Here is an 18,402-nt window from a genome sequence, read left to right as displayed (position 1 = left end):
TTTAATAACATGCATCACAAAGACATGTGCAAGGCTCCTGGGAGCCTTGCCCTCTCCTCGGGACAGGGGAAGACCTGTCTCAGGTCCACTACAATGATTAGGGCTAGATGAGGGCAACATCCCACATTGACCACTTCCTAGGGAAGGTGGGCCACCCGGTTCTGCCATAGAGTAGAGCTGAACTTCGGGGAAGGGGATCCTGATGGTTCACTTCTGTCTGGGGTTTGCTCCTAGCTTGCTGGCTTGCCATCCAAGGAAAGTTCCCAGAAGGAGGAAATTCCCTCTTAGTCTTTGAAGACCGATGTGCCATATAGCCCAGACCCACTCAGCCAGAGGCCAGTGCAGCCAGGAAGTTGACTGGCCAAGTAACAATCCCAGAGGCCTTGTTCTTCCACTCTTGCCCTCTCCTCAGTCCCCTGCCTCTAACCTTCCAGGCCTAATTCTGACCCCCACCTGCTGTGTCCCCTGGAGGATCCATGCTTGTAAGTCTGGAGTGTGATGTGCCCCCAGCCAGGGTGGGCATGTGATCTGATAAGTGCTTAATTCACTCCTAGAAAGCCAAGACGGTGGTAACAGGTTAAACAGGGCTTCTGCAAATCCTGTCAATCTCAGTGAGTTAACAAAACCCCATCATCCAGCCAGGCGCAGTTGCTCATGCCTGTAATGCCAGCAACTCGAGAGGCTGAGGTAGGAGGATCATGAGTTCAAAGCCAGCCTCAGCAACTTACCGAGTCCCTAAGGAACTCAGCGAGACCCTGTCTCTAAATAAAATATAAAAAAGGGATGGGGATGTGGCTCAGTGGTAAGCGCCCCTGGGTTCAATCCCTGATACCAAAAAAAATAAAAATAAATAAAACCCAGTCAGCAGAGAAGTCCCTGAAAGGAGCCCTCCCCACCTCCTGGTACACAGAGGGATCCTCTGGGCAAAAACAAGCCTCTTGCCACACAGGCCCATCTGACCTTGACTGCCAGGACGAATTCCATCAAGCCAGGGTGGATGAGCACCCACAGGGCACAGAGCCACTGCGGGGTCTCCAGCTTACCTTCTTCACTCCACAAGCTGTGGTGCTGCCCGGTGAAGCTACCCCGAGGCTCTTGCGGCCAGATCTTCAGGCCAGAGCGTGGGCGGACTTAAAATCCCAGCTCAGCCTTGCCGGGAGCTAGCCGCCCTCGGCCGCCTCCTAACCCAAGATGCTGCCTCCGCTTGACTCCCAGTGAAGCCGTGAGGCCCCGGGCCCTGGGCCCTGGGCGGGAGGTACCCATCTGTCACCTAGAGCCCTGTGCATCAGGGTGATGTCCCTCAGCATTGTGTTCCACTGCCTGGGGAGGTGAGGGGGCAGGGTGCAAGTCTCCCAGCACCCATCTCCCCTTCCCACCCAATGAAACCAGGAAGTACATAGGAAAATACAGTCTTTATTGGTCTTCTGAAACAACAAACCAGAAATATAATTTTGCCTTTAAAAATCTTCTGTCTCAGGCTAAAGATACCACCACTGACAATGCCCTCCCCTCCCCCATTCCCTTAGAAAATCCCCAGCTCTGGTGTCAGTCTGCAAGTCAAGAGAGGAAGGAAGACTGTGCCCCCAGCCAGGGTGGGCATGTGATCTGATAAGCAGCCCATGCCCGTGCTGAAGTGTTCTCTGTCCACCTGCTGGAGAACGACCTTCTCGAAGGCTCTCCACACCCCCCACCCACTCTTGGAGTAAGGAGGAACGGGAGGCAAGCTGAGCCTGCCCTGATACCCTCCATGGACCCTTCCTTCAGGGCTGTCCTCCCCCAGTGCCAACACCAGGACCCCCATCGTAGAGCCGGGAGCCAGCGTGGCATTTCCTGGTCCTCTTTGAGCAAGAGGAAGCCAGAGTCCAGTAGAGGGAGACCTAGGTACTCACCACACACCAGCCTCCCAAGGACAGGGAAGCCTCAAACAGGGGACAAAGACCCTGAAAACCTGCACAGCCCCAGAAATAGGTGTGTCTGTCCCAGACAGGACCCCGGGCACACTCTCTAGTTCAGACCCTAGTCTAGGGGCAATCCGAAGCTCTGAGGAGCCAGACTGAATAGACAAACCCCTGAGACAGGAAGCCCGCTTTGAGGGATCCAAACAGAATAGAGCTATTCTGTCCCTTGTCCTGGAGTCTTACAGGGAGGTGTTGGCAGTCGCCAAGCCTCAGAGAGGACCAGTATGCCGTCTGTGTGCCGTCTACCTGCCACCTGCTTTCCCTAAGGGGGGGCCACCAATCCTAGAACACAGCCCAGTCCCAGCCCCATGGTCACAGGTGGAAGATGCTGGAGATGGAGCAGGTGGGAGGTGCGGAGTAGCAGTGCTGAGGCTGCAGGCATGGAACTGGTGGGTGTCCCCACCGGCCTGGCAGTGAGGCTGCACTCACAGTTCGTGAGGGAACACCCAGTGTGTGGCTGGGCTCTCAGGAGGCTGCCGTCCATACATGCAGCAGCTTCCAGGCCTCTCGGCCTTGTCCCTGGAAAACCCAGCAGGAGAGGTGTGAGCAGGTTACCATGGTGACGGCAGGCTCCTTCAGCAGCACCACTTTGGCCCACTTTAGGGGATCTCAAAGGAATCCTGTGTCATTGGTTTGGGTTCCTCCCCCCACTCCCGTTGATTTGAGAAGACTGCGGCCAGCAGCAGTTCTGTGGTCCCAGGGTTAGAGACCCGAGGGGGAAGCCTATCTCTGCCACCTGAGCTGGTATGGCCTCTGTCTTCATGTGACTGTGTGTGTGTGTGTGATTTCAATACACGAGACTGTGCTGGTGATGCTGTGAATGTGTGTAAGGGAATTTCAGTGAATCCTGGAGCAGGGTGGTCAGAGTGATCTGTAGCAGATACAGGGACAGATTGGCATCTGCTGGGGCAGGATGCTGTAATCACAGCGTTGTGTTTAAGTGCTGTGTCCAGATCACAGGGTTGGTGTCTCGGCGCGTTAGTACTAGCCACTGAAGGCAGGACTCAGCTTTCACACTATAGAGGGGCTAAGAATACCTTTCTGGATTAGAAAAGAGTCACAGAAATCTACCCCTAGCTCCCAAATCACTCCCTCCCTGCCCGCTAAGTGCAGATGATGTGGGAGTGAGCAAGAGATAGGAGAGTCACCCAGCTGCGACCACCCCCGGGGCAGGAGGGGCGACGGGCGTGCTCAGTCCAGAAGGCTCCTCTTGCACACATGTTCTTTCTTCCCGTGGCCAGAAGCTTAAGGAGCACCCCCAAGTATTCCAAAGATTCAGTGGCCTTAAGAGGAGCACGCGCAGGAGACTTCAGCACAATGTCAGCTTCCAGGAGACCTGGAAGATCATGGAGATGGCCACCCCATGGCTGCGCTGCTGGAGGGCTGGGGAGGAGAATATCACTGGGGAAGCAGTGGCCATTGTCAGGCCAAGGCAGGGACCGTGATGGGAGGAAGAGCCAGCCCTTTCCAGAGCCATCTCCGGTGAGCTCTCCGTGCCCTTCCTACCTGGGCTAGGTGGGGGGCTCTCAGGCCACAGAAGAGATCTGCTTCTGGTCTTCGTGCTCGCCCTCAGGGTCCCCCATCAGGGGCTGGCGCTTCTTGAGCTCCCGGTGGTACTTGGCCATGAGGGAGGCGTAGATGCAGCCATAGGCAGCAGCCACCACCATCATGATGCAGACGATGCCGCAGACGACTCCCGCTATGATCACTGTGCCGATGGCTCGCCTCACACTCACTGGCCGGTACCTCTGCTTCTGGGGGCAGGCTGTACTGGGTTCTGGCTCAGGCTCAGCCCCAGGCTTGGGCTTAGCGGGTTCTGGGCTGGCCTTAGTGCAGGGTGGCCCAGGAACATCCAGCCCAGCTGAGCTGTTCTCGTCCTCCAGCTGGGAGCAGTAGTTGAACATCTCCATGGGGACCATACGCATGTCCTTCCCCCTCAGTTCCTTGGGTAGGGTGCAGGCCAGCTGGTCCAGGCGCCCCCCTGCATCCAGTGGAGAAGAAAGGAAGGTCTGAGTAGATATTAGGAACCTGGGCTCCCTCTCTCCATCCCCAGGACCCCAATATGGAAGGCCCAGATTGTAGTTCAAGCAAAGCAGTCAATCCTGGAATCACTGTCTATAGAAGAGGAAGGCGAGGAGAGAAATCAGCATTGACCAAGCCAGGCAGCACGGTGGATGAGTTAGAGATATCATGCCATCTCATCCCCGCAGAAGCCACAGGAAATGGATATTATCATTATTCCCATTTTATAGAGAAGCTCACAGCCAGTTCCCTCAAGCCTGCCCTCTCCTGGGTCAACCTGACCCATAGGAGAAAGTGCCCACTGGGGGAGATGCTCAGGAAAGAACTGTCAGTGAAAGAGAGTCAGTGTCCCAGCCAGACCCCAGCTCTGCTTTCTCTAGCCCTGAATCTGCCTGCTCATGCCTATCTGGGAACCCACAACACAGTGTCTTATCCCTCCAGGGGGTTCCTCCCTCTCACAAAAGGGACAAGAATCAAAAGCCTTAGCCCCTGATTCTCTATGCAGGAGACTACCTCCTGAGAGCAGGGAGAAAAATGGGGAGCAAGAAAGTTTTCCCTGTTCCTTGTTAGGAACAGTCCAGTGTCCCCCCACAATGACTCTGGTGCAAGAGCATCTTGGGAGGGAATCCCAGAGATGGGAGACTGGTGCTGATGAGGCTGTGTGGGTGGTGATGGGCAGTGAAGGCAGAGAGGACCACAGGGAATGTAAACACAGAGCCGGGGTGAGATGCGAGGGACAGTAGCTAAGGAGATGAAGCTGCCTGGATGTCCCCTGGGAAGTGAAACTTGGATTTTGGCCTCTTTTCAGCTTCCGGTGAAATCTAGATGCAGGCAATAGACACCCTGCTGACTGCTGAATGGGCTTGGGCTCCAGCCACTCCCTCACTGCCAGCTCCCTCTCCTAGCCCAACCACCACAAGTCTCCTTATTCCATAGACATCAGTCTTACCCCAGGACCCTGATGAAAACTTCCCAGGATTTTTACTTTATTTATTTTTATTTTTTGAAGGAGTGCAAGGTTGAAAACAATTCAATTATTGAAAAATTCTGAAAAATGTGCATTCCTATTCCAGGCCCTTTTGTGCAGAGAATTCCCTTCCTGATTTCTTTGTGAAAGGGCAAGGACATTTCCTAAGGATGGCGCATTGGTCTGGATGTGCAGATACCTAGCTCCTTCGTGCCACCAACCCCCTGGGTCACTCAAGTCCAGTGAATGTGCACAGAGTGCTACCTCTGCACATGAACTGATGACTAAGAGTAGAGCCACCTCTTTCTCCTGCTCAGGAGACCTGAGGTTGGAACTTGGCTGCATCTTGTGAAAATTGCTTAACTTAATTACATCTGAGTTTTCATTTTCTTAGCTATAAAATAAGAACCCATCTCAAGCTGCTAGAGAGATTAAGATAGATAAGGGACATGAAAAAAACATTTGTAAACTGGAAACTATACAACAGTATTAATCATTATTTCTCCACTAATGAAAACAGGAGAAATTATCATAGTGACTAACATTTCACTGCACTCCATAGTTTGTAAAATGTTTTTAATTAACCAACATGTCAGAACTGCTTAGGAATAATTGAGTTAGTGGCTGGATAGGAAATACAAATAGTAAGGCTGGTGAAAAGCATTAGCATTCTTTTCACACAATTCAATGTTGATTCATTCAGCAAACATTCATTGAGCATCTACTTTGAGCTGGGTACCAAATTGCATCTTACCAGTACTAGTAGCAAATAAGCAAATAAATGAGAGTATGCTGGGCACTTTTCAAGACATTTTGTATGCATTGCTTTTTTAAATTTTTCACAATGATTCCATAAAATAGGTACTGCTTTTCTCCTCATGTTACAGATGATACACTGCCACAGAGATATTAATCAACTTTCTCAAGGTCACACAGGTCGTGGTGACAGGGTCAAAATTCAAACCCAGGCCTGGCACTTTAACCATTGTGCTTACTTATTTGCCCCCCCCTTTCCCTTTTATTTTATTATTTCATTTGATCATTTCGTAGGTCATTGCAAAATTTTCCCAGATTAAAGAAAGACGGAAGGGCTGGGCACGCTGGCGCATGCCTGTGATCCTAGTGGCTCCAGAGGTTGAGACAAGAGATTTGTGGGTTCAAAGCCAGCCTCGCAATGGCGAGGTGCTCAACAACTCAATGAGACCCTGTCTCTAAATAAAATAAAAATAGAGCTGGGGATGTGGCTCAGTGGTCAAGTGCCCCTGAGTTCAATCCCCAGTACTCCCCCCCTCCCCTCCAAAGAGAAGAAAGAAAGAAAGGTGGAAGGGAAAAAAAGTAAAACCATGCGGCTTCCCCCCCGCATGCTAGGGATGGAACCCAGAGCCTCACACATGCTCAGCAGGTGCTCTATACTGAGCTACACCCGAGCTCCCACTTGGCTTCTTCTTTTTTTTTTTTTTTTTAAAGAGAGAGGAGAGGGAGAGAGAGAGAGAGAGAGAGAGAGAATTTATTTATTTATTTTTAGTTTTTCGGCGGACACAACATCTTTGTTTGTACGTGGTGCTGAGGATCGAACCCTGGCCGCACGCATGCCAGGCGAGCGCGCTACCGCTTGAGCCACATCCCCAGCCCCTTGGCTTCTTATTAACAGTTTTGATAACAAAATTTCATGGGAGAGGAAGCTGGCATCATCATCCAGAGGACAATTTGGCTGTGTCTGTAGGCTTGTTACATTTCACCTTTCTGTAAAAGGTGGATACTGCAGAGGCAGTGGTTTTATTGGAAAGAAGGGCAGGTTTTTGTGTTCCTTTTAGCACATCCAGGAAACCCAGAAGCGTACCTGGTGGAATATAGAGCCCCCTAGAAAGTGTCCTGTGTCTTAAAGTTTCCTTACTAACCCTACAAAAGTGAGATCAATTATGGTGAGAAAAAAAAATGAAGGTCAGAAGCACAGAGGGACATAGAGAAGAAAGGGGTGCAGTGGGGGAGGGGGATCAGCAGCCTGTACTTACCAGTAGGGAGAGGAATGGCTTTGCACATGGGAGGTGATGCTTGTGACTAGCCTATCTGGCAGAGAGGTAGGGTCACTCTGTTCTTTCCCCAGACCTCGTCCCAGCCACCAGGAAAGACTCTCTGCCAGGGGTGATTTCCTTGAGCCTCTCCTGCCCAAGCAGGGAGGGCTGCACTCACCTCGGTAAGAGAACCATTCCATCCAGTGTTTGAATTCTCGAAGGTTACAGTCACACTCCCAGGGGTTGTCCCCAACCTGCAGCAGTTGCAGGTTCGCCAGGGGCTCAAACGTCAGTCGGTCCAAGTTCTGCAGGCGGTTGGAGCGGAGGGAGAGGGAGCGCAGAGCCGGGAGTCCATCAAAAAGCCCCGGGGGCAGCTGGGCCAGGCCGTTGATGGACAGGTCCAGGTGGCGCAGCAGTGGGGAATGCTGCAGCAGATCCCTGTCCAGGGTCCTGATGCTGTTATTGCGCAGCTGCAGCTCGGTCAGATTCGTCAGGTCTTCAAAAATGGAGCGGGGCAGCTGGTCCAGGAAGTTGTTGGACAGGTCCAACCGCTGCAGGCTGGACAGGTTGGCAAAAGCCCAGCTTGGCAGGGCGCTCAGCTTATTGTTCAAGAGCAGGAGGGTTCGAGTGGCAGCGGGCACATCTGGAGGCACAGCAGTGAGACCCAGGCCGCTGCAATCCACCTCCAAGCTACGGCTGTCACACTTACAGGAGAAAGGGCAGGTGGGGAGGGCCTCCACAGCATATAGGGCGATCCAGCAGGTGATCCCTTTGGGGAGGAGAACAGACAGGTGGGAAAAAGCAACAGGCTAGGAGTTGATTCCAGCTCCTGTTCCCTCCTTCCTGGTTCATATCATAATGGCCTCTTGGCTGTATCTCCCTTGGCACAAACCAAAACCAATACGCAAACATTTATTAACCACACAAAAAGCTAATTAACAAATCCAGAGACACTTGTATGCTAATGGACATCACACCGTGCCAGCAGGTCTTTGCCTCACCGCACATCAGACAAAAGCCACTTCAGTGGAGTGTGATGCTGCCGACTCACAGGCCTGAGCCCAGAGGACAAGCCATGCTGGTCCACAGTGATTGACTTCCTTGGGAGCAGAGATATGAGGATATCAGAGAAGCCTGCTCCTTTGTTCCCCTCTTTCGAAAAGACAAGAGTCATGCTGGGTCATTTTCCTCTGCACTTCACCCCAACCTGGAAATGCATGAGGGAGGCTAAGATATTCTGTGCATGGAAAGGCAGGTAATAAGAGGGCACTCCTAACTCTGCCCCCTACAACTTCCCAAATGCTCTCCCATTTATCAGAATCACACACCAAGATGGGGCCAGTAGGATTAGAACCCAGGCCCACCTAGGTCCCTGTTCTGGAGAGCATTGTGGGAATGGCAAGGATAAGATGTGCAACCCCCCTGCAACATTGACAAGTCATGGGACCCAGGACAGGTTCCACGACTTATTTTTATACTAGAGCCACCCATGCTCTTAGCCTGGGTTTCTGTTCCAAGCAGCCTCAGGGCAGCATTTCTGCATGATGGATCAATTGACAGAATTCCTTTCATGATCCCATCTTTTGCCCAAGATGCCTTTGAGTAGCAAGTATGGGGTCTGGTTTGTGGAAGAGCAGGGAGAAACAATCCTCAGAGAACAATCCAACAGAACATCCCATTCCATTGTGGAGCCGGTCCTTTCTAACAGTGACCTTGAAACCTCCCCAGCTGTCCTCCTGAATATCAGAGAAATATGCTCACAGTGAAGGGAAAAAAGGATGAGCTCAAAATAGTTCAGCTGCATGAGGTCAGCTCCACCGAGCCCAGAGGAAAGACCCCAGCTAGAGAACTGGCAAGGTGCAGGCCTAGTGTGTAGCCTGGTCAGTGCCACCCAGACAGCTAACAGCCACACAAGCTGGGTGCCTGGGTGGGACAGTCTTGAGTCTCTGTCTGGTAGGTCATCCAGTGTCCCAAAGGGCAGAGCTTGAAGGAACAGGATGTGCCTGTCCCCCACTGAGGATCAGTGACAGCCCAGAGACGTTCTGTAAGACTGACACCTGAGCCTCTTTGTTCTTGATGAGAAATGGGCCCTGGCTTGGTCACAGAAGCCAACTGAAGACCTCTGTCGGCTACATGAGGTCACTGCCCACCTGTCACCTCTCTGAACCCATCTGCGGCCAGGTCAGCCTGCGGCACCCCACCCCCTCCATGTCATTTGAACATCAGCGCTCTTCAGACTTTAGTTTCCCCAGAGGAAAAATATTCAACCCCTCAAGCTCCCCTCTCAGACGGATGAACATAAGGATCCCCCTCCCGGAGAAGGGACCAGGAGGACAAGGTGGGAATGTTTCGAAAAGAGCGGCTCCTTTCCTTCCCCACCCCCACCCCAGAAACTCATAGAAGCTCTAATGTCAAGAAAACATAATCCTGTATTGCGAGGTGCTGAGTGACCCTAGAGCGAGGCTGAAAAGGGATCTGAGTTGCTCAGGGATCAGCCACTCTCGCCTGGTGAATAATTCAGGTTGCTCATGTCGTGGGGCAGCTGGATCACAGGCTGACTGAGGCAGGGAGAAGCCAGGCAGAATAATGTCACTCAGGGACATTTCTTACCTCTTACCATGTAGCCTGGGGCAAACCAGGCCTTGTTGACCTTGTCCCTTTCCCTCAGATGAAGAGAAATGCTCAGGTTTTCTTTTCCCCTGACAACCTGTGAGCATTGCTGTCATTAACATTTACACCTCAATGTGCCTATGTGCAGGATAATGGATCCAGTCCCCAAGGTCCCCTCCAACACCATACCCCAAGAGCCCAGGAGTTGCTCTATTTAGAGTTGGAAGGACTGAGTGAGGCATAAAGAGCCTAAGAGGTGTCCCCAGCTCCATCCAGCTGGTGACTATGGAGAGCAGTTCCCCATTAAACATCACGACCCAGCCTGAGTTGGGACTTCGGGGTGGGCTAGGGCAGACTCCCACTCCAGGCACAGTCTGGACACACTCAGGCACCATCCATGCTATTTAAAATTCAGAAAGCCTGACCATTCTCCAACAGAGCTCTTCTCTTATTTACTCTCAGAGAACCCAAAGCATTGGGAAGGATTCAACAGACCTAACTAGGGAGACAAGACCAACTGTCCAGCCACGAAAGCTCTCAGAGTGGCTCTTTTCTTGACTTCCCCAGATGCCATTATCACAGGCCTGAACCTGGTTTCCCAGTGCAGAGCCTTGGACATCATGGGAAAGTATGTCTACAACCTCCCTGCAGCCTGAGAAGTCTCCCTCCATGCTATGCTGAGCCCCCACCCCGCCCCAATTGTTCCCTCACCCTGTGGCCAGGGGCATACTCACAGGAGACCTGCCTCCACTGCAGGGCAAGCCTGGTCCTCTGCTCAGAGCCATTACCCGGTGCCAGCATGGTGAACCCCACGGCTCTCCAGGCCCTGCAGCTCTGGGGAGAGAGGAGCCCTCGGGGTGCTCTGCCTGTCAGTCCTGAGAGAAAGAAAGAGAGCTGGGCGGGGCAGGTGTTCGAGGCCCCGTTCCAACCCAGAGGTTAGGAAGAGGGCCCAGGTGTCTCTTTACATTCCTCATTCCCTCTCCTGTTCCCTTAGCTATGATTCCCTGGGTGCGGGGAAGAAGAGGAACAGGGGGAGCAGAAAGAGAGAAGGCAGGAAATGTTCGACTCCCTGGGGGGATGGGCAGGGCAGCCTTAGGCTTGCCTAAGAGCCCTCAGACCTGGCTCCAGGTTGCAGGATGCAGAAATTGCCACCTGAACTCCCTCCCCAATGTCCCCACCCAGCTTCTCCTTGCCTCTTCTTGATGCCTCTCTGGAATGGTGACCTCTAAGATGTTTTCATTACAATATGGTCTCCTCTGTCTGGGCTTTCCCACATCACAGGTAGGGAAACTGAGGCCCATCTCTCCTAGGTGAGCAGAGTGAGGTTTCAGGGTACAGTGCCCACCTACGCTGCTTGCTTCCCTCCCCCCAGTCCGGGTCTCACCAGTGCCCCCACCCCACCCCACCTCTACTTACCATGGCTCAGGGAGATAGAGGCCAGATCCTTTGCAGTGTCTGCTGGCAGGTCAGGTGAGAGCCGTTGGGTGGCCCTGTTTCCGCTTCCACAGTCACCTTAGGGGGAATTGCAATGCTCCCTCTTCTGCCAGCCAGTCTATAATAAGACTCATCAGCTCAGGGGTTCATGCTGCAACAGCTGCTGGCGCAGGAGAGACAGGGCCACGGAGGAGAGGGTGAGATCACCAAGGGCTGGGAAGAGGCCAGGTGTGCAGAGAGCAGCTTGCTCTTCTAGGGGGAAAAGGAGGCACTCAGTCACCCTTTCTAGGGTCTGCCCCAACCCTGTGTCTCCTAAATGGAACACAGGCCTCCTCTGCATTCCCACTTCCTTCTGGATGTGGCCAAGAGCTGTTACAAGGGAGGCCAGAGCCTCCACCCTGCTAGCCCCATCAGAAGGAACATCTCCCAACTGGTGGTAGGGACCAGGATGGGGCTTGGCTGTGAAGACTGTGCCAACACCCCAGTCCCCTCTGGGTGCCCAAAGGGCACAGTTGTGTCAGGCTCCCAAAGTTTGACCTTCCTTGTTTGCCAAATTCAGCGTCTTTGGTAATTCCTGTTTGCAGCCTCCCCCTCCCGCCTCCCGTAGGCTGGTTTAATTCTGGGAGCCTGAGAACCAATGGCAGAGGAGATGATAGCCGAGGAGGTGGAAGGAGCCGTCAGGATGCTGGCTTGCCGAGCTCAACTTGGAAGCATGCTGAGGGTTCCCCTCAGGCATTAGGATCTCACTGAGGCTCCTATTGCCTTTCCCCGCCCCCCACCCTGTCCCCTAATTCTCTTTCCCCCTCTGGTGGTCCTCAGGAGGCCTCCGGAATAGCCTGTGGCTTGTGTGGCCTGGCGGCGTGGCAGCTTCTCAGGAATTAGCAGCCCTCCGTGTCAGTCTGGGCTTTGTCTTTGCCCCCACTTCCTCCATATAGTGAGGACCAGTTTGTGAAGGGCTGGGCAGAGGCTGGCAGAGTGGCTCACCTATAGCTTGCTGTGGGCTGTGGGGACAGCTCGTCCTCACACTGCTCTTTGGGTGGGTCCTGTGCACTCAACAGGCGGAGCAGCCAGGTTGTCATTCTCCAGCTGCTCTCTCTCAGGGCAGGTGCCTGTAGGCTCCTGGCTCAGTTGCACAAGTGCCGAGGCTCTGTGAATCCCGTCTGGCTACTCCCTCAAACAAACTGCTTACACTCTACACATCTCTGTTTCCTTAACTCTAAAAGCCATGACCATGACACTTAGTGGGTAGAATTTAAGAGTTAACACACACTAAGTACACAACACCTTGGACTGGAGCCATGATGGGTGTGAGGAAACATGACTTCCTCTTTGGGAGGGGTCAGCAGCAGGTCCACAGGACACCTCTCTTCCCTGGTCCCAGTAACCTCACACTCTGAGTTATTTCTTATTCCTAAGCATGGGGCGCCTGAGCTTGTCCTGGGGCTGTGCGCTGTCACGTGATGCTGAATGTGTGGCAGGCTCACACCACAGACCTGCCTTCACAGGTGGCAGTACCCATCCCCACTGTGTCCCTCAAGCCCTGCCCTTCAGAACACCTCAAGGTTGCTACTCAACCTTGCAGAACCTTGCAGCATCTGTGAAATAGTAGGCAGGTCAGTGGCCACTTGAGGTACAGACATGATGACCAACTTGCCCAAGGTCACATAGTATGTCAGGAACTGGATTGCAGGCTTCTGAGTCAGGCTGCTCAACCACTCCCTGGTGACTGTCACCCAGCAATGGCCCTCACGGGGAGATGCTTATGTGTGCACAGAGTGGGCCGCGCACCCACAGGCCTCTCAGACACGTGTTTGAAGCTCCGTCCACAGCACGTGGTGCAAACACACACACAGAGTGCGGTTGGGCATGTGTTAACACGCATGCCTGCACAGGTGCACGCACATGTGCGACCAAACACATGCACGCACATACACATATGCAGGCCTGGCTGGCACTGTTCCAGCACATCTCCTCATGCCAACACTTGGGCAGCAGAGCAAGATGCCTCCCTGAGTGCCCTCAGCAGGCAGATGTACAGGGACACTGCCAGCCTGGAAGCAAGATCTGGAGAGACCCCCCCTCCCCCGCCCAGGACAGTTCCTAACCCAGGACATTCTCCATGCACAGCCCCTTATGGGGGGCTGGAGACCCAGTCCAGCTTCTGTCCCCCTTCTTCTGATTTCCTGAGGGAAACAGGCTGTGGAGAAAAGTCTCCCGATACACTCAGTCCTGATTCTGCCTGAGGCTCCTGCCCTCCCCCAGCAGGCTCCTCTTTCCCACCTGACTCCACTTAGGGTCACCCCAACCAATGAGCCCTGGGGTTGACCTGCAAAGAGGCATTCAGTGGAGAAGGGCCCTTAAGTACAGGGTCTGATGCCCCATCCCCAGCCTTGAACAGTTGCCCATGCACAAACCAGGGTAAGCAAGTCTCACAACACAGACCCTTGTCACTGCCTGGCAAGGTGGCAGGACACTTTGTGTGCTTTGGAGAAATGTGATCTAAACAAGCTCCCTGATCTATGAGGACACACACTGTGCTCTCCAGGTAGTCGATCCTGCTTTTGGGGTCCCTGAGCTTTTTTTCTGGGCTTCAGAGCCTTCCTAACCCACAGGGAAATATGGGGGGAACTAGCATTTCCTAGACCCTTAATCCTCTGCCCACCCACACACCTCCAAGCAAAGGACCCCTTTCTGCCCCCAGAAGATCAGAGTCTCCTCGGGAAAGGGGTGACCTACATTGCAAGGCTGGAGAACAGCTGTAGCAGGAGGTGCTGGCCGACTGCTGGAATAAATTAACAGCCTTTGAGGGGAGTCCCAACCTGGGGTGGGGAATGGAGGACAGAAAAGCACTAGGGTCCTGCCAGAAAGACCCCTTCTTTCAGTTTCACTAGACCTGTTCTGACTGCTCGCCTGGGTTTTGTCTCAGGGACAGACCAGAAGGAAGGGGCTGGGACCCAGGAGGGTCCCTGGGACTCCCTCACTAGGCTCCTGATTTGAGAATATGGGGCTGAAAACCCCAAAATCCCCCAAGAAACATGGGGCTTTGGCTCTAACCCCTTGCTACTCAAAGTGTGCTCCATGGATCTACAGCGTTAGTCTAGCCTGGAAGTCTAGAAATACAGAATCTCAGATCCCACCCAGGCAGATGGAATGAGAATCTGCATTTTAACAAGATCCCAGGCAATTTGTATGCATATTTAAGTTTGAGGAGTATTAGGCTGGTACCTCCCAGAGAGGGACAAACAGCCACCTGGGAAATAATGCTGATCTGTCACTGGGGCCAGATACCAGCCAGGAATAGCATGGGCCTTAGTGAGCTTGGAGGACCCACCAGGCCTGGGCCAGGGCCAGGGCTCTGACTTTTGTATCTCTTCCAAGAAGCCTTTGCCCAGAGAGAGACAGTGGCCACAGGCAAACACCTACCTAGAGTTCTTAATGCTCTTACAACTCTGGTTATTATCATTAACACCATTTTGTAGATAGGGAAAAGTGAGGCACAGGAAATTAAGTGGACTTGAGCCCATGATAGGTGTGAGGAAACATTTACCTAAGCTTAGGTAAATGGGAGAATACCGCTCCGTGCCTGAGCCATCTGGTGACAAAGTTACTGACTCAGTTGCCCTTATAAGCTCCTACGTTCATCCTGTTCTTCAACCTCTCACATGTGGAGGCTTCTGGTGGAGAAAGGTAGAGACAGGAACAGGGAAATGTGTGCAGAACTTTACCGTTTACCTGGCATTTCCTTATCCTCTGTCTCAGTGGAGCTGAGTGGGTCCCCATCCTCTCCATGGAGAAACAAGCTCTGTGACTTGCTGGACTGAGATGCAAGCCACATCTCCTCTGCCAACCTCCCCTCTTTCAGTAGTGACACAGGTGTGGTGACAAGTCCTGGGAGCCCAAGATCTTTCTGGCCAGGGTTGGGTGCTGAGGTGGGGGGTGGGGGGTGGGCTGGAAGCTCGGGGGACGCCAGCGCTGGGGGAGGTAGTGAGGCAGCAGGAGAAGCAGAAGGCTCCACGTGCTCCAGCCGATTGAGTGGGCTGCTGCATCCCGGAGACTTGGAGGGCGGGAGCTGCTTCCCCCTGGAGCACCTGCCTCAGCCACCACCACTGCCCCTCCCCCAGCTTGGAGCAGTCTGCCAGCACTCATTCACTGCAGAGGGACAGGGTTAGGGTGGCAGGGGTGCACCAGCCCCTTTCATTTCTCCTACACATGAAAAGTAACCCTCCAGGTGGGGTTGGCTCAGACAGCTAGAAACCAACCAACTCACCCCAGGCCTTGTGTCCTTGCCCTTTCTCTGAGCATCTCTGTCATCATCCTCAAGGCAAGTGTCCAAGTCATACAGTCATTGTGCCCCACGGGTCTTTTGGGAAGTGGGAAGTGTGTGGGCCTTGCTGTGTCCTCCCTCCCCTGATATCGCCACTAGATCAGGGGTCAAATGTCAAAGACTTGGGACAAGACCTATGCACCCCCTCAGAATAAGGGACCCACTGAACTCAGGAGCAAAAAGGGTCTTCAGAGTCTCCTCCACCACACCCTTTGTTCTGCAGAGGCAGAGGTTCCAGAGCTAGTGAGAGGCAGAGGGCCATGAGCCTGCAAGGGCAGTCCTGCCCATCCCCCAGAGGGCTGCAAGGGAGCCTGGGCAGCAGGCTTGAGCCCTGTGCAGAGATGGCATGTGTTTCTCTATGGTTGGGACAGTAGGGAAGCTGCAAGTGTCATTTAGGCTGCTGCCACCTGTCTGGCCATCAGGCCTTTCTAGGAAACATTCCAGATCTCTTCCATGCCCATCACCCCCTAACACACACTGCCCAGGCAGCAAGGAAGCTGGTTCTAAAACAATCTCTATATTTGTAGTTGGAACAGATACAGACCTTCCTAGTTCATTTCAGAACACCTGCCCCCTTCTCACTCCCAGCTTCCTGCACCAGCATTTCCTTGTCAAAATTCTCTATCCCAAAAGGGCACCCTGGGGAGTGGAACGGGAAGCCCCCTGAGTCACCCCTCTCCTCTCTGATGAATGAGCTGGAGTCTATTGAAGCCCTAGAGCCAGCTCCTGCCATTGGCTGCCTGCGGCCCCAAGCAGGGGGCAGGGGAAATATGACCTGGGGTTAGAAGGAGGGAGACCCATAGAGGGGACACACTGCCTCTGACCAGACCCCTCCTCTCCCCACCCACAGAGCTCCCCAACACCCCCAGTCATTGCATAAACACCCCTCCTCCACCCCTTCCTCCACAGCACCGCCCCCCATGTGGCCTCTTGGCCCTGGTGCCTGGGAAATGGGAACAGGGTTGGCTTGCCCTGGGCCCCAGACCCTGCTTCCAGCCAAACCCCAAAGAAACCAGATCGGTTGCTTAAGAAACCTCCCTCCTTCTCTTGCCGCCCCCAGGCCTGGCTTTCCTGGGCTCCCTCTTTTGGTGGTGCCAGAGACTTTCTGCCAGTGGAGAGGTGGGGGTGGGAAGAGCTGGGCTCTTCTTGGCGGCACCTAAGCTGCTGCTGGGTTTCCCTACCAGCTGGACTTCCCCCACCCCTCACCACGTGTTCCGCTCCCTCCCCTCCCCCACCTGCTGTAGTTATCTAAGCTGCAGCCCTGTCAATCTGAGTCACACGAGGCAATGCCCAACAAGCCCTGACAGCCTGGTGCCAACATCACCACTGCCACCCCTAGAAATGCAGACAGCTGGGGGTGAGGGGCAGAGCAGCCAATTGGAACCCAACCCCAGATCTGCCATGCGGGGATTTGAACTGCGGATTTCTGGTCAGAAGCCAGCAGTATTGAAATGGGCCTCAGGGGTACTGAGAACCGCTGTCCTGCTCCAAGTCTGAGTGTCCATGCCTCTGAGAACCAGGCAGCCAGGTAGACACAGCCTGACTGCACACAGTCCTCCTAAGGCACCTGATCTTTCTGCAGCAAAAGGCAGGCGTGCAGCCATGGGACTCCAGGTGGGTTCTCACAGCCAGCTCCCTGTCTGACGCTCAGGTGGGATAGAGGCAGAACCCAAGCTTGCAAGGAAGGGCTGTAAGATCACTCCCCCTTGTCCACTTCCAGCCACACCCCCACCAGCGAGGCCTCACCCATGCCTACGTGGACTAGTGTCCAGTTGGGGAAGTCCCCCTTTGCACCCTTGTCCAAGGACAGCCACCTGAAGGCCAGAAACCCAAGGCTCAAGGCAACCTGTAAAGGGGCACTGGTCCTGCGGTCTATTCCCATGCCTCACTCAGAGTGGCCCTCCACCCTGCTACCCTCCACTTCCTCTACCAGCCTGTCACCAGCACCTAACTGCCGTCCCACCCCTCTTCCCATAGCACTCAAGTTCCCTGGGGCTGCCGGTAAGGAACCGGGCATGCAGACAGCACAAGGCTCTTGGCTGCTGCTCCTCGTGCTGCAGGGACCGGTTTCTATGCCACCCAGGGTTGTCATCTGGCACTAGCACTGCCCTCCTCCCCCTTTCCCTTCCCCCCTGCCCCCTTTTCTGGAAGAATGCACAGCTCAAGTCCCCAACACTGTGGGGTCAGAGTTCCCAGTGTTCTGTACCTTTGGGATGCCTAGGCGTCTGGTTCTGAGCAGCTTCCCCAGCCCCAGCAAGTGCCCCAGGCAGGAGGCACCCGCTGCTAATTGTGCAGAGCCAAGAGACCCAGCAAAGGTGGTCCCCAGTTCGCATGCCCAACCAACATGCACCCCCCATGACCCCCATTCCTTCCCACCACTCACCTTTCCTCACTGGGACCCTAAGCCCCTTAGATCAGGTAGCTCTAAATCCAGACACGAGCGCCAAGCAGAGCCTGGTGGGCTCCGGATGCAGAGTCCCGGAGTCCGGGAGCCGGGAGCTGGCACGCAGCACCCAGCACCGGCGGCGGAGTGCCGGTCGCACTGCGTTGAGAGGGGATGGGGCTGTTGGGTCAATAACAAACTGAGAAGGAAAGAGGGAGGGACGGAGGAAGACAGATAAGAGAGGGGGAAGTGAGGGGAGAGGGAGGAGAGCGCGCGCGTGTGCGCAGAGCAGAGAGCCGGAGCAATGGAGTGACAGCTGGGGGTACATCTGTGATGACAGCGGCAGCGGCACACACAGGCGCGCGCGCCCAGGCGCTCACGGCCGCGAGGGCAGCGCTCACCCTTGCAATGCTCACATTTCAGTGGAAAAAAAAGCGCCTGTGGATTAATCATTTCCAACTCCGGGGAGGAGGAAAGCTGTTTTATCATGTACCTCCATTTTCCTTCCCAGGGCTCCTCCTGGCTGTCCCTCGTCCCTGGATGCTCCTTTCTTCTGTCTGTCCCTCCTCTTTCCCCTTTGATTTGGCGAAAGAGGGACAAGACCCAGACGACAGAACCAGTGGATTGACTTTGGTCCCTGAGGCCTCCTACGAAGCTGGTTCTGTCTCCTGTTTCAAAGTCAAACGGCAGTG

At 54.2% G+C, this 18,402-nt stretch overlaps 2 protein-coding genes across 7 annotated transcripts in view; one reads left to right on the top strand and one right to left on the bottom strand.

Moving 5' to 3' along the window:
* Positions 1-18,402, top strand: part of Cacna2d4 (calcium voltage-gated channel auxiliary subunit alpha2delta 4) — a 106,954-nt gene that overhangs the window by 64,599 nt on the left and 23,953 nt on the right. The gene's annotated exons all lie outside the window — the stretch shown is intronic.
* Lrtm2 (leucine rich repeats and transmembrane domains 2) lies at positions 1,394-17,863 on the bottom strand. 6 transcript variants are annotated; one of them, XM_071610311.1, is made up of 6 exons: positions 17,711-17,863; positions 10,986-11,255; positions 10,763-10,875; positions 10,304-10,444; positions 7,138-7,728; positions 1,394-3,939 (listed from the first exon to the last, which is right to left on the bottom strand). In XM_071610311.1, the coding sequence occupies exons 4-6, from the start codon at positions 10,368-10,370 to the stop codon at positions 3,485-3,487; spliced, it is 1,113 nt and encodes a 370-aa protein (XP_071466412.1). In that variant the 5' UTR covers positions 10,371-10,444; positions 10,763-10,875; positions 10,986-11,255; positions 17,711-17,863; the 3' UTR covers positions 1,394-3,484. The 6 variants fall into 6 exon arrangements, with proteins under 6 accessions (XP_071466412.1, XP_027807004.1, XP_027807007.1 ...); XM_027951203.2 differs by lacking the exon at positions 10,763-10,875 and having other exon boundaries at positions 10,304-10,463; XM_027951206.2 differs by lacking the exon at positions 10,763-10,875.

The sequence above is a fragment of the Marmota flaviventris genome, chromosome 3 (assembly GCF_047511675.1).
Source record: "Marmota flaviventris isolate mMarFla1 chromosome 3, mMarFla1.hap1, whole genome shotgun sequence".
Lineage (NCBI taxonomy): Eukaryota > Metazoa > Chordata > Mammalia > Rodentia > Sciuridae > Marmota > Marmota flaviventris.
Note: the sequence above shows the minus strand (reverse complement) of the source record. Positions and strands in the feature narration are given on the sequence as shown.